Source organism: Sceloporus occidentalis, unplaced genomic scaffold (assembly GCF_023333645.1).
Source record: "Sceloporus occidentalis isolate IW3139 unplaced genomic scaffold, rSceOcc1.0.p SCAF_1, whole genome shotgun sequence".
Classification (NCBI taxonomy): domain Eukaryota; kingdom Metazoa; phylum Chordata; class Lepidosauria; order Squamata; family Phrynosomatidae; genus Sceloporus; species Sceloporus occidentalis.
In genome coordinates, this window is record NW_028316981.1 from 128,408,065 (window position 1) to 128,422,167 (window position 14,103).

At 42.3% G+C, this 14,103-nt stretch overlaps 1 protein-coding gene across 3 annotated transcripts in view; it reads left to right on the forward strand.

Moving 5' to 3' along the window:
• Window positions 1-14,103, forward strand: part of TNRC6C (trinucleotide repeat containing adaptor 6C) — a 164,402-nt gene that overhangs the window by 117,318 nt on the left and 32,981 nt on the right. For 2 of the 3 annotated variants that reach the window (XM_089534920.1, XM_089534930.1), the window contains 6 exons: window positions 2,004-2,177; window positions 4,869-5,015; window positions 5,618-5,737; window positions 7,708-7,791; window positions 8,085-8,316; window positions 10,139-10,306. In XM_089534920.1, coding sequence (XP_089391046.1) covers window positions 2,004-2,177; window positions 4,869-5,015; window positions 5,618-5,737; window positions 7,708-7,791; window positions 8,085-8,316; window positions 10,139-10,306 — 925 coding nt within the window. The remainder of the gene's footprint in view (window positions 1-2,003; window positions 2,178-4,868; window positions 5,016-5,617; window positions 5,738-7,707; window positions 7,792-8,084; window positions 8,317-10,138; window positions 10,307-14,103) is intronic. The other variant, XM_089534910.1, reaches the window with a different exon arrangement.

Below are 14,103 nucleotides of genomic sequence, written 5' to 3' on the forward strand. Positions count from 1 at the left end.
TTTACTTTGCACAAGCTAAAGATACTTGTATTGCATGATCAACTTTGGAGTCTGTGTGAACATTTATCAGCAACATTCCACAGACATTTTGTATGTGAATAGAATCCATGATTTACATAGAACAGTCCAGTTGCAAGTAGGAATATAGAAGGAATATAGGACGATGAAAAACTATTGCCACTTAAGACGCAAGGAAGATTGCAAACAGCACATGACCTGAGGAAAACAAATCCTTGAACCTGTTACTGTCATGCAAGCTGCAGTTTGTGGACCATGACGGATATTCTTGCAGAATGTTAAGCATGTTGAGCTGAAAGACCTTGGGGATATGATTAGAAAATGTCAATGTCCTCCCTCAGGGCTTTCCAGCACTAAACTAAGTATCACTTGGTTGAAGAAACATTGCCTAGGCTTCTACAAGGAGCTACTGGAAAACTCCTATTAGTAGGATGTATCTAGGACAGACCTTTTGTGTTTAGCACTGAATAATACTTCACCCCTTTTAGGAACACAGAATATTTCCTGGCAGTTAATATTCTGAGTGAATTGGTTAGAAGATGGTTCAAAATAGCTGTAAAATGACTGCTTTTAAGAAGTGAATGAAGAGCATGCATTCTTGAAGTTATAATTATTTGCAAACTACACAGCAAATTTAGGATTTTTTCCACATGGTTTCAGGCTTTTACCTGTCAAACGTTTGCTCACTGAAGGAGATATTTAGGCATTGAACACTTAATCTAGCGCCACAGAGGGCAAGACCCTTACTAAGCTCCCTGCTGCAATATTAAATTACTGGGGTTGTATATGGCTTGCTTTGTGCATAATAACTTTTTTTTTTTTTTTTGCCCCATGGTCCAACATGGTAGTAGTAGACCCTTTCTCTTCCTGTGTTAATTGCTTGATGGCACATAAACTGGGCCTGCTTGTGTGTAATATGCATAAGCATATACATAAGCATATATGCAGTGGTTCATCTTGCAAATTATGTCAGTTTTCCCCATCCTGTCACTTCCGGAAAGGACACAGGCCCTCTACCCTCTGGTCTCACAGGACTCTGTGGTGTATCCTTCTGTGATATAGAGCTCACTCATATTTGGGGTCTCTCTTACTGATATCAATGAAACATAAGCATATAAATGTTTTTTCCTTGGGCCAGACTTGACAAGGCAGAATTGTAATCAATCTATTTAGTAACTTCCTTGTCTGATTGAATAGTGAGGGGTTCTGAAAAAAATGAGTTCACTGATATATCTGCATTAAGTGTTGGGTGTTTATAAGCAAAGTGACCATTATTCCAATGTTTAAAAACAGTTTCTTGTCATATAAATAACAGCAGAAGGCACAGAGAATGAATGGAATATGTTTTCTGAACAGCTGAATTGCATTTCAGGGGAATAACTAAAATAAGAATTATTTATCATATATATTGCCAAAAAGTTGTTCAAGAGAGTTCGCTGAAGACTTTATCATGTGTACATGAACTATTTATAACTGTAGTTTGTACTCCATGTGTCTGTGCACAGTTTTTGTTAGGACAGAGCCCCAACACTGGGGTTGGGCCTTTGGATTTCAGATAAACTAAATATTGTTCTGTATTTTGTCCCTTTTCATTTTGTTAAGTGGTAGAAAGGAGGAAATAACCAGGGGCATGAAAGTAAAGATTGGAGAGCAATATATTTCAGAGACATGCTCTTGCCTTCCCAATTGAGACAAGTGATGGATTGCCATGTAATGACCACTTCTTGGCATGATGTTTGCACTTGTTGTTCTACATATTTGAGAATTAATAGTTCTGATGTTTTAAGAAATGCAAAGTAAAAAGGAAAGACAAACAGTACCTTAATTTTGTTTCTCTTTTTCTTCTTCCTTCCACCCCATACTTTTCATTATGTATTCCTCATGCCTTTTTAAACAATATTTTGATCTTTTATTCATCCATGTTCCACTTATATTTCCATGGGAAACTGTTTTGTGCACTGTCTGTACCTGGACACTGCACACAGCTCACCCTTTCTTTTTTCAATCAGGATGGCGGCCTAGTGGAAGAGCCCACTACTTCACCATTTTTGCCTTCACCAAGCCTGAAGCTCCCCCTTTCAAACAGTGCACTCCCTAATCAGACCCTGGGTGGGATTGCCTCAGGGCTGGGCATGCAAAACTTGAATTCTTCTAGACAGGTAAGGTACCTTTTGAGTGAAACTGTATGTGAATGTCAGCACTCTTGTCCTTACTGGTCCAAGAAATGTTTTGTTTTTCAGTGTTCATTTAAAATCTACCCCCCCCTTTAAAAAAAGTAAGCGATAAGGTGTAAGTTAAACATCATTTCAACCCCCCCATCCCCCCCCCCCCCCCAGTTTTTACTATATGTCAAGAGGACCAAACCCTGCCCTTGTTTCTCTTTCCGCCAACTTCCCCAGAGCTTTTTTGGGAGATTCTTTTAATGCCACTGACCCTCTGGCATTTCTTGTACTTGCAGAAACCATACTTCTCTCAGCTTGGAGTTCCTTTCCGACTTGTGTCTCCTCTTTTCACCTCTTCAACCCACCTGTCTGCAACTGCAGCTCTCTTGGTTGCACTGTGTGGCTGGCAGATGGGACCAAAGTGGTTCTCATTTTCAAACTGTCCAAACGCTATGGTTGGCAAGGCTGCTAAGCCTGAGAGATGAAGCCAGTTGTCATCACTAGACAATCCAGAGACTAAGAATTTCTCTGTACCAGTACTGACCCCTCTATCCCCCACTGTTCATTCATCTTCCATGTTAATTAGCAGTGCTAATCTCTTAAAGCACACAAAACTAGCAAGATGCCATGGCAGGCTAAAATCCAGAGAATATGTGCTATCTCTTTCTCATGGACTACTGTAGTTGGTATGCTGTGAAGCTGTAACCCTAATGTGTTACCTTGGATGCTCTAGCAGACGTATAGAACAGATATTTCCAGGCTCAATTCAAAGGGCCAGTTTTGACCTTCAGAGCTCTACTGAAGGAAATGTCTGTTCCCATATGAACCTGCCCAAGCACTGAGATCTAGGTTGGAAGACATGCCTATTATTGTTATTCATTATTATTTATGGTTTCATACCCTTACTTGTTTCTAACAGTTGGCTTACACAAATCTACAAAGTTCAAAGTAAGATGAAAATGGAACCAAAAAAGAAGCCAAGAGCAGTTAAAAAAAACAAAAAAAGGACAATTTTAGAAGCAGATGACTACACATTAATGATTTGGGGGCTGTCAGTAGGAGCACTTCTGTCTAACATTTCTACTGTCAACTTTGACCTTGACACAGACAAAGAAATATATGGGGTGCCTGTGAGCATATCCATTTTGCCTTTCTCTCAGGACCAAGTGGTTGACTTCTCCTTTTACAGAGGGGAGGTTATTAGAGAGGAAGATGGAACAATCCAACTTTGAGAAATGAAACCCTAGAAGGTTCAGGGACTTGGTGAGAAAACAACATGAAGACACTGTTCCCATCACTTCATAGGCAGGATCTGCTCTGTTGTGGAATGGAGTATTTGAAATACTTTCTCAAGGGATATCCATCTCCACCCTTAATGTAGATAAATCCCAGATAGATAGATAGATAGATAGATAGATGTGAAATGTCATAGGCGGAGTAGCTCTATGTGTTATAATACTGACTATCAGTGATTGATGGCTAAGGAACAACATGTGATAAACTTTGCTACAATTTAGCTTCAGAAATAGTGTCATTGTAGTGCTTCCTTATTTGTTATTATGTAATTATGATTATTTAGACTGCTTTGGCCTAAAGATATCAAGGCAATGTACAATAATTAAAAATAAGAGTAAACACAGATTACAACTTTTACATTTTCCACAAAAACAAATGATCATGTTGGCCTATGTTGCATAATTTTGCAAACATTTTTAAAATACTTCTTTTTAAAAGATAGAAACAGCAAGATAAATTAATGTGTTGGCCAAAACATGTTACTGAACCCCTAAATCCAGCTAATCATGGAAAGGATCCCTTTATTGTCTATATGTAACAACCTGTGCAACTTAATTTTTTGACAAGGAAAACAGAAGTTTCTATATGATAAAGCTATGAAGAATTATATTCTCTAAAATATGTAATCATTAGGGGAAATATTTCAGGCAGCTAGATGAAAAGGAATGGGATTATTCAGCTTCAGAACTTAAAATATCCTGTTTTATACACCAGCTCTCAGAAAGATTAATTGTGCACATACAATAACAGTAATCAGATGTGAGAGTATTCTGTAATGCATATAGAAAAAGTCAAAAAGAAGCAGCTATTTTTAGTTATATCACATCCAAGCTAAAATATAATAATCTTACTTTAAGGAACAGTTTTTAATCTGCTTCACATGTGCAAGCCTCTATAAGGATTGCTGTCTGTAGCTGCCACTCTTTGTCTATAATGTGTTTGATAGGTAGTACGTCTCTACATTGTTATAGTTTTGGTGGTATTGTTACCATCATTCTTTGCAGGGGCCTAGTTGAAATTATGCAGGTTTCTGGGGAGCCTTCAAATGCAGCATGTCAGTTTATTTTATTCATACCCCCCACCTTTCTCCTTGCACAGGACCCAAGGCTTACCAAAGAAGGGACAGATATGTCTACTTGGTAGACATGTAGGTTTGGATATTTTAACTTTTGGATTCATTAAGTAGGGTCCCTGAAGACATTCAGAAAAAATTACATTGGTACATAGCCAATCACACTGCAATTCAACAGAGGTTCAAAGTCAATATTTACATGAGCATCCATTGCAAGAGTAGCCAATTTGTTTTCTAGTGTCTTGAGTCATGGGACCACAGTGACTGTCTTAAAAGATGAAACAGCACACTCTCACAACTTGAACCCTATCATTCCACAGATACCGAGTGGCAATCTGGGTATGTTTGGCAATAGCGGAGCAGCACAAGCCAGGACCATGCAACAGCCGCAGCAACCGCCAGTGCAACCTCTTAACTCATCCCAGCCTAGTCTTCGTGCTCAAGTGCCTCAGTTTCTCTCCCCTCAGGTTAGATTGAGCTCTGTAGCATTAATAATAGCCAATGGTTAGGTGTCCTGGAGACCTGCACTAAAAAATTGGGCCTAATAAATTGGCTTCTGGATTTCTGAGGCCTCCTATTTTTTTTCTCAATTGGATAAACTAAACAAAAAGAAAAAAATAGTTGTACCCTTGGTGATGGTTATTTCTATGCAATAACTATAGCATATTGAGTAGAACACTTAAATGGAAGGAAACCCCATAAGAAGTTAGCTACTTGAAGGAATGTTTGGTTGTGCCAGTTACTTCAATGCTGACAGAAAATGCAGATACAATCACACTTTCACAGTGTGTTTCAATGGAAGATTTCTTAAATCATATAGAGTGGTTAAGTTGCCAAGCTGGTATATTTGATTTCACGAAAACAGCATTTTTGTTGTATTAAACTATGTGTGAACTGAGTAGTTTATTCATCAGGTGTAGAAAATGCTACTGCCTCTGGAAATATGTGTTTAGTTTTCTGTGATATGTAGTGATTACTTTTCAGCTGAGAAGCTTTTCTCAGGTCACTGGGGGGAATACAACAGTGTCGTAAACTACAGCTGTAGTAATGGAAGCTATTCTTTTCCCAGGTTCAAGCACAGCTTTTGCAGTTTGCAGCAAAAAACATTGGTCTCAATCCTGCACTATTAACCTCGCCAATTAATCCTCAGCATATGACGATGTTGAACCAGCTATATCAGCTGCAGCTGGTGAGTTAAAAGGCACAATGAGAAACCTGTTCACCTCAAATGATAACACTGAGGTTAAAGCTAAAAGTAATCTCTTCCTTGCTTCAGAAATAGCGAGACTTGCTTCTAGCCATTCTTTTACTTGGATCTTAAAATTGTGTGATCCTTTCAATACAGCGCAGACACACACTCTTAGTGATCATGAGATTTTTGTACTCTTATTTTTTTTGACATTGTTCATGAATGTCAGTTCACAACCATTCTGTAGGATCAGTAGTGTTTCTCAGAATGGCACCACATATGTTCAGTAGTTATAGTTTGGAGAAAACCCTTGAGTTGTAAATATAGAGCTTCTTGCATCTATCACTTCTGTGAGCACTTAGGAGATGTAATGTAGCGCTTAGCAATGGTGTAAGTCCCTAAATTATGATTAAGGGTTAGTCACAAATCAAAGTGTGAAACTCTGGCTTCAAAATATTTACAAGACATGGGTGGGTTACAAACCGCCACTTTGCGGCGGTCTCCCAGCGCTGCTGTATGCTCCGCAAGGGAGTCACAGCAGCCAAACTGCGCGACTCCCTCGCGGAGCAAAAAAGGAGCTCCAAAATGGAGCTCCTTCTCGCGGCACAGCTATGACGCCGCGAAGCGCCGCTGGCGCACTCGCGGCATCATAGCCGCCGCGACACGTGCAGAAGCACAGTGTCCGGTACATAAAAATGGCAGCGGCCGTCTGGAACGGCCACCGTCATTTTTTACGCGCAGAGCGCGTATTAGGGTTAGGGAGGTGCGGAAGCACCGCACCTCCCTAACCCTAGTACACGCTCTGCGCGTACTTTAATGACGGTGTGTAACCCGCCATGGTTAGGCCAGTTTCAGGCATACCAACACCCCCACACACCCCAAAAATAAACCTTGGATTTTAGTTACTTGACTTTTTAGTTAGTTAGTAGTTAGTTAGTTAGTTAGTTAGTTAAGATTGTTAAACTGGGAACTTATTTTAACCCAATGGCTACAGTGCTCATGAGAGCACTGTAGGGCCACATTTCAGCAATGAACAGTACCAGAGTTACCCTATACTCCCACGTTTTTGCTTGTATATCTGCATGCTCACACACATAGTGACACTCACACTCTTGCATCATCCCTTCAGTTTTCTTTCTTTCCCCTTCCCTGTCTTCTTTCTCTGTTCTCTCCCCCTCCCCATCTTCCCTCATTGGATACCTCTCCCCCTACACACACAGTTGAGCTTTCTACAAAGTTCCCATTAGCACTGATGACTTTTTTTAAAAAAAAGATGCTTAATTACTTCTGATAGGCTTTGGAAGAATATTGCAGCACCCAGGAGAGGTATGGTGAACCTTCCTTCCTAGCTGTACCCTTTCCCCCATCCCTCATGAAAGTAAGGTTTAAAAACCCTTTCCATTAATACCTGTAGAGTCTTTTAAAAAACACAGTATTTCAGAAAAAGCCTAATTGCTGCAGGTCATTTTGGGAGGCTCACAGAATATGGGAAGGGCAGGATAAGGCCTTCACCCCTTGAAAATGGCATTCTACACATAGTGATTAGAATTTTAAAAACTTTGTTGGCACGATTTGCAGGAGTAGTGAATTACTGGGGATAATAGGCAAGGGCACAGACTAGCTGAGGATGCCATGCAACCCAAAGATTTTCTTCCTCTGGTTTACCTCTTTAAACAATCATGTTTGATTGATTATTCCTTTTTATTATGATTTTCTTCATCCCATTTTAAATAGCTTGTTTCTTGATGTAACTGACCATCCGTTTTTGCAACCCATGCTTGAGCTGACATCTGTCTATGAGTGTACTCGTACAATTATTAATGTCAAGAAAATCCTTGAAACACCATTTGCTGGATACAAATTCAATAAATAAACTTGTTTGGTTCATACCTTCATTTAATATGATTCCCATTATTACAGTAGGCCTCTTTACATTGTGACCTTAGATTTCCTGTATTTCTAATTTGCAGGCGTACCAACGTTTACAAATCCAGCAGCAGATGTTACAGGCTCAGCGTAATGTTTCCGGACCCATCAGACAACAGGAGCAGCAAGTAGGTTTAACCTGTTGTCTCAATGCCAAATAAGCAGCCCCTAAATAATCTAGTATGTTAAATGAAAAAGATTATTCATGAAGTCCACCCATTTGTGCTGTAAGCTTCTGTGCAGGCAGAAATCCCTATCAAGAATGACAGGCTTCCACTTCTTCTTTTTCTAGCATGATGGGATGCAGCTAGTTCTTAATGCACTGAATTCCCTGGCTGCTGGGTGGTTCAAGATCACAAATGAGCCTCTTACCCCACATTTAAAATTCACTGACTCACTTTTATTTTTACCTTGTTGCCAGGTTGCACGTACAATCAATAACATGCAGCAGCAGATCCAGCAGCACCAGCGCCAGCTGGCCCAGGCCCTGCTTATGAAGCAGCAGCCACCCCCTCCGCATCTATCTTTGCACCCCTCTGCAGGCAAATCAGCCATGGATAACTTTTCACCCCATCCCCAGGCTCCTGGCCTTTCTGACCTGCAGACCAAAGAGCAACAGTCTTCACCGAACACCTTTGCTCCTTACCCCCTTGGTATGTCCAGTTTATTTAAATCCCAACTCAAAAAGATGTAGATAATTTATACATGTAATAATTTTATTTGACTCCTTTTGCTGCTTTTACAACTGTTTCGTTTCCTGCATTGTCATTATGGCATTGATGTCCTCATACAGCCTGTTTCTTACATGTGACTACCAGTGCTGTTGGATCCTCAACTTCAAAAAATATAAAAGCAAGATAACATTACAAGTAAAAAATGCTGTGAGAATTTCACTAAATACTTCTCCCTCCAAAAAGACCTCTCCATGGAGAACCTTTCTCTGTTTGGAACCATTCCAGTCTGCTTTCAGGTCTAGCATATAGTGGGATAGAAACAGGCTTTGGTCACCTTGTTGCTGTATGCCCCGCCAACTAGAGAGAGTGGATTGCTGGATCTTTCCAGCAGTAGCTCTCCAGTTATGAAACTCCCTATGAAACTTCATAGGAAGACCATATTGGTCCTTATATTTTCACCTTTTATTTATTGTTATAAAAGACACGCATACACGCATTTTCCACAGTGATACCAAGGTGATATATAACAATTTAAATAAAGCAATAATGCTTACAAACAATAAAACAACATTAAAACTATTATTCACAATTTTAAAAGTCGTGTGAAAGAGTTGTATCTAAGCTCCTTTCCAAAGAGTTTGAAAGAATAGGAACAAACTGTTGGTCTGAAGGGGGGGGAGGGGCATTTCACCATTTGGGAATGGTGCAGGAGAATCCCCTTTTACATGTTCCTGACAGACCTTACTGTGTCAGCAGCAGTGTCCTTAAAAGGGCCTCTCCTCTAGATTGTAATAATCAGGTTGGTTCATAATGAGACAGGTGGTCCTTCAAATAGTCAGACCATAAACCATTTAAAGTTTTAGTTTAAAGGATAAGACAAGTGCCTGGAAAACAGTTGACATCTAGTGCAAATCTTTCGACCTGGCAGGGATGAGTGGGGTTGGACCAATTAATACCCTGACACATTTTACACATACTGAGTCAGAGAGCCACCAAAAAGCTGCTAGACACCCATACTTTCTTGGTCCCAGAGAGTGGCAGCCAGACCAAGAGACAGGTGATTCAGAAGGGTTGGACAGTGTGTCTGGGGACTTGTATCTCTTAAATATTTATACAGTACTCATGGTCTCTATATGAGAATGACCACAAGTAGACTTAGGACTGGCCAAAAAAATTAATTTTTTTAGTACTTAACTTATTGGTGGGCATTCGCTCAGATTATTTTAAAATACTTGATTTCCCCTTCCTAGTGATGTGCTATTTTTTTCCTCTCTACCCCACAAAATAATAATTGAACTAAAAACATTTTCCATTTTAAAAGGCTTGTCTTATGAGCTTATCCCATTAACAAATAAGCTGGCTTACTTCTTCCAGCTTGAATTCAGGATCCAGGATGCCCCCAGATGTTATCAGACCTAAATTGCCACCTATCTTGGCAGTATGCCACTGCCCGGATGCATCCCGGGTCGAAACCTCACTCAACCAGCACTTTTCTGAAATCTGGGAGCTTCCAACTTCAAAAATTGGCCAGCTGAGCAAGGCTTTGACCCAGGGTGCATCCGGGAGGCAGCATCCCACCTAGATAGGTGACGATTTAGATCTGATAGCATCCCAGGGCATCCCGGATCCTGAATTCAAGCCAAAAGAGGTAAGACGTCTTATTTGTTAATGGGATAAGCTCCTTACGTAGGAGTAGAAGGAATAGGAATAGAAGGTTAGCTTGCAGCCTGGAATCTAAACTGTGATTAAATTTAAAAATCAGGAATAAAGTTTGCCTTACAGCCTATCTACTTCCTCATAGCTGGACTGAACCCAAACATGAATGTAAACAGCATGGACATTCCTGGTGGTTTGTCAGTGAAGGATACTTCTCAGTCCCAATCTCGCCTTCCTCAGTGGACACACCCCAACTCAATGGATAATCTCTCCAGTGCTGCTTCTCCACTTGACCAGAACCCTAGCAAGCACGGTAGGTGCATCATTGCAATTGTAAGTCTGGTGGCAAGACACCTTTTGCAGATGTTCTTTCCCCCACACAGTTAGCTTTCACCATTGTAGAATATGTTTTCAAAATATGCACTAAAATGTGGAGTACATCAGAACTCATATATAAATGAAACAATAGTCTGTGAAAATGGGTGCCAAGAAGGTTATTGTTAAACATATACAGTAGTTTTGCTATGAATAATTTTTTTAGTTGGTAGTCTGGAAGCTATACGGTATTATCTTAGGTTAATAAGTTAAATATCTTAAGTTAACCAGAATTTATTTTGTGACTATCAAAAAGAACAGTCACTCAGAAATATAGACAAAAATCATAGAATCATAGAATCGTAGAGTTGGAAGAGACCACTAGGGCCATCCAGTCCAACCCCCTGCCATGCAGGAAATCCAAATCAAAGCATCCCTGACAGATGGCCATCCAGCCTCTGTTTAAAGGCCTCCAAGGAAGGAGATTCTATCACCCTCCGAGGGAGTGCATTCCACTGTCGAACAGCCCTTACTGTCAGGAAGTTCCTCCTAATGTTGAGGTGGAATCTCTTTTCCTGTAGCTTGCATCCATTGTTCCGGGTTCTGTTCTCTGGAGCAGAAGAAAACAAGCTTGTTCCCTCCTCAATATGACATCCCTTCAAATATTTAAACAGCGCTATCATATCACCTCTTAACCCTCTTTTCTCCAGGCTAAACATCCCCAGCTCCCTAAATCGTTCCTCATAGGACATGGTTTCCAGACCCTTCACCATTTTTGTCGCCCTCCTTTGGACACGCTCCAGTTTCTCAATGTCCTTTCTGAATTGTGGCACCCAGAACTGGACACAGTATTCTAGGTGGGGCCTGACCAAAGCAGAATACAGTGGCACTATTACTTCTCTTGATCTAGACACTATACTTTTATTGATGCAGCCTAAAATTGCATTGGCCTTTTTAGCTGCCGCATCACACTGTTGACTCATGTTCAATTTGTGGTCTACTTGGATTCCTAGATCCCTTTCACACATAGTTTCATTCAGCCAGGTGTCCCCCATCCTATATTTGTGCATTTTATTTTTCCGCCCTAAGTGCAATACCTTACATTTCTCCGTCTTGAATTTCATTTTGTTAGCTGTGGCCCAGCTTTCTAGTCTATTCAGGTCATTTTGAATCTTGGTCCTGTCCTCTGGGGTATTAGCTATTCCTCCTAATTTGGTGTCATCTGCAAATTTGATAAGTATGCTCCCAATTGTGTCATCCAGGTCGTTGATAAAGATGTTGAATAACACTGGGCCCAGGACAGAGTCCTGTGGGACCCCACTGGTCACTTCTCTCCAGGATGAAAAGGAGCCATTGTTGAGCACCCTTTGGGTTCGGCCAGTCAACCAGTTACAAATCCATGTAACAGTTGCCTTGTCTAGCCCACATTTTACAAGCTTGTATGCAAGAATGTCATGGGAAACCTTGTCAAAGGCCTTACTGTGAAGGCTAAAATAATTAATATGTTGCAGAATCATAATTGATTTGTCAGGAGTGTGTGCAGATTTTATTTCCATGCCATTGGCCTTAAATACAAAATTACAAGTATTTCAGTTTCCATTTTTAAAAATGCCTCTTGGGATTTTATTGTTCTTTTTTGATATCTTGCTAGCAAAAAAAAAATAGAAATTACCTTGAAAGAGGAAATCAGATAGATGCAAGATAAATGCAAGGGGTCCCTTGCATTTAGAGTCATTTAGGCCTCAGTCATGTATTCTTACTTAGAAATCACCCCAGTAAACTCAGAGGGACTTCTGAATAGTTATTCATAACATTGGACTGCTAGAAAATTAAATTACATATGTATAATAGTTTTCTCCTAATTTCTGCTCTTATGAATATTCTGACATGGTAAAATAATTTGTGGATTCTTCCACTTAGATAAGCAAAGCAGAAAGTCTCCTTGGGTGATGTTTCCAGGTTGCGGTTCTTTCTGCGTTGTCGTTTCTCTTCGAGGCTCATTCGGCGTGAGCTTTCGAAGAAGGCTGCAGCGTCATGGATAGTGCATCTCCATGCCTCCCAATGCGAGGCCAGGGAGGACCATTGTTGGTGATCTATCTGGCCAAAACTGAGATGTTGTTTCAGGGAGTCCTTGTATCTCTTCTTTGGGGCGCCCCTCTTACGCTGACCCGTGGCAAGTTCACCGTAGAATACTGTTTTGAGGAGGTGATGGTCCTTCATCCTCGAAACGTGTCCTGCCCAGCGCAGCTGCGTCTTCAATAGCATGGCCTCAATGCTGGTGAATGAATGAATGAATGAATGAATGAATGAATGAAATTTTATTTCTAGACCGCTATTCCTTGTAGATCACAGCGGTTTACAAAAACACCATCAAAACCAATACATAGCCCAACAATACAAAAACCCACCCATACAATTTAAAAACAATACAAGGGAGGGCTTGTCTTCTTCAGGCAGGCAGTTGGAGCCCGCCTGCCTCTCTCTCCCCAAGATGGTGGAAGAAGGGAGGCCTTGTCTTCTTCAGGCAGGCAGTTGGAGCCAGCCTGCCTTTCTCTCCCCAAGATGGTGGCTGAAGGGAGGGCTTGTCTTCTTCAGGCAGGCAGTTGGAGCCAGCCTGCCTCTCTTCCCCCAAGATGGTGGAAGAAGGTAGGGCTTGTCTTCTTCAGGCAGGCAGTTGGAGCTCGCCTGCCTCTCTCTCCCCAAGATGGTGGCTGAAGGGAGGGCTTTTCTTCTTCCAGGCAGGCAGTTGGAGCCAGCCTGCCTCTCTCTCCCCAAGATGGTGGCTGAAGGGAGGGCTTTTCTTCTTCAGGCAGGCAGTTGGAGCTCGCCTGCCTCTCTCTCCCCAAGATGGTGGCTGAAGGGAGGCCTTGTCTTCTTCAGGCAGGCAGTTGGAGCCAGCCTGCCTCTCTCTCCCCAAGATGGTGGCTGAAGGGAGGCCTTGTCTTCTTCAGGCAGGCAGTTGGAGCCAGCCTGCCTCTCTCTCCCCAAGATGGTGGCTGAAGGGAGGGCTTGTCTTCTTCAGGCAGGCAGTTGGAGCCAGCCTGCCTCTCTCTCCCCAAGATGGTGGAAGAAGGGAGGCCTTGTCTTCTTCAGGCAGGCAGTTGGAGCCAGCCTGCCTCTCTTCCCCAAAGATGGTGGCTGAAGGGAGGCCTTGTCTTCTTCAGGCAGGCAGTTGGAGCCAGCCTGCCTCTCTCTCCCCAAGATGGTGGAAGAAGGGAGGCCTTGTCTTCTTCAGGCAGGCAGTTGGAGCCAGCCTGCCTCTCTCTCCCCAAGATGGTGGCTGAAGGGAGGCCTTGTCTTCTTCAGGCAGGCAGTTGGAGCCAGCCTGCCTCTCTCTCCCCAAGATGGTGGCTGAAGGGAGGCCTTGTCTTCTTCAGGCAGGCAGTTGGAGCCAGCCTGCCTCTCTCTCCCCAAGATGGTGGCTGAAGGGAGGCCTTGTCTTCTTCAGGCAGGCAGTTGGAGCCAGCCTGCCTCTCTCTCCCCAAGATGGTGGAAGAAGGGAGGCCTTGTCTTCTTCAGGCAGGCAGTTGGAGCCAGCCTGCCTCTCTCTCCCCAAGATGGTGGAAGAAGGGAGGGCTTGTCTTCTTCAGGCAGGCAGTTGGAGCCAGCCTGCCTCTCTCTCCCCAAGATGGTGGCTGAAGGGAGGCCTTGTCTTCTTCAGGCAGGCAGTTGGAGCCAGCCTGCCTCTCTCTCCCCAAGATGGTGGAAGAAGGGAGGCCTTGTCTTCTTCAGTCAGGCAGATGGAGCTCGCCTGCCTCTCTCTCCCCAAGATGGTGGCTGAAGGGAGGCCTTGTC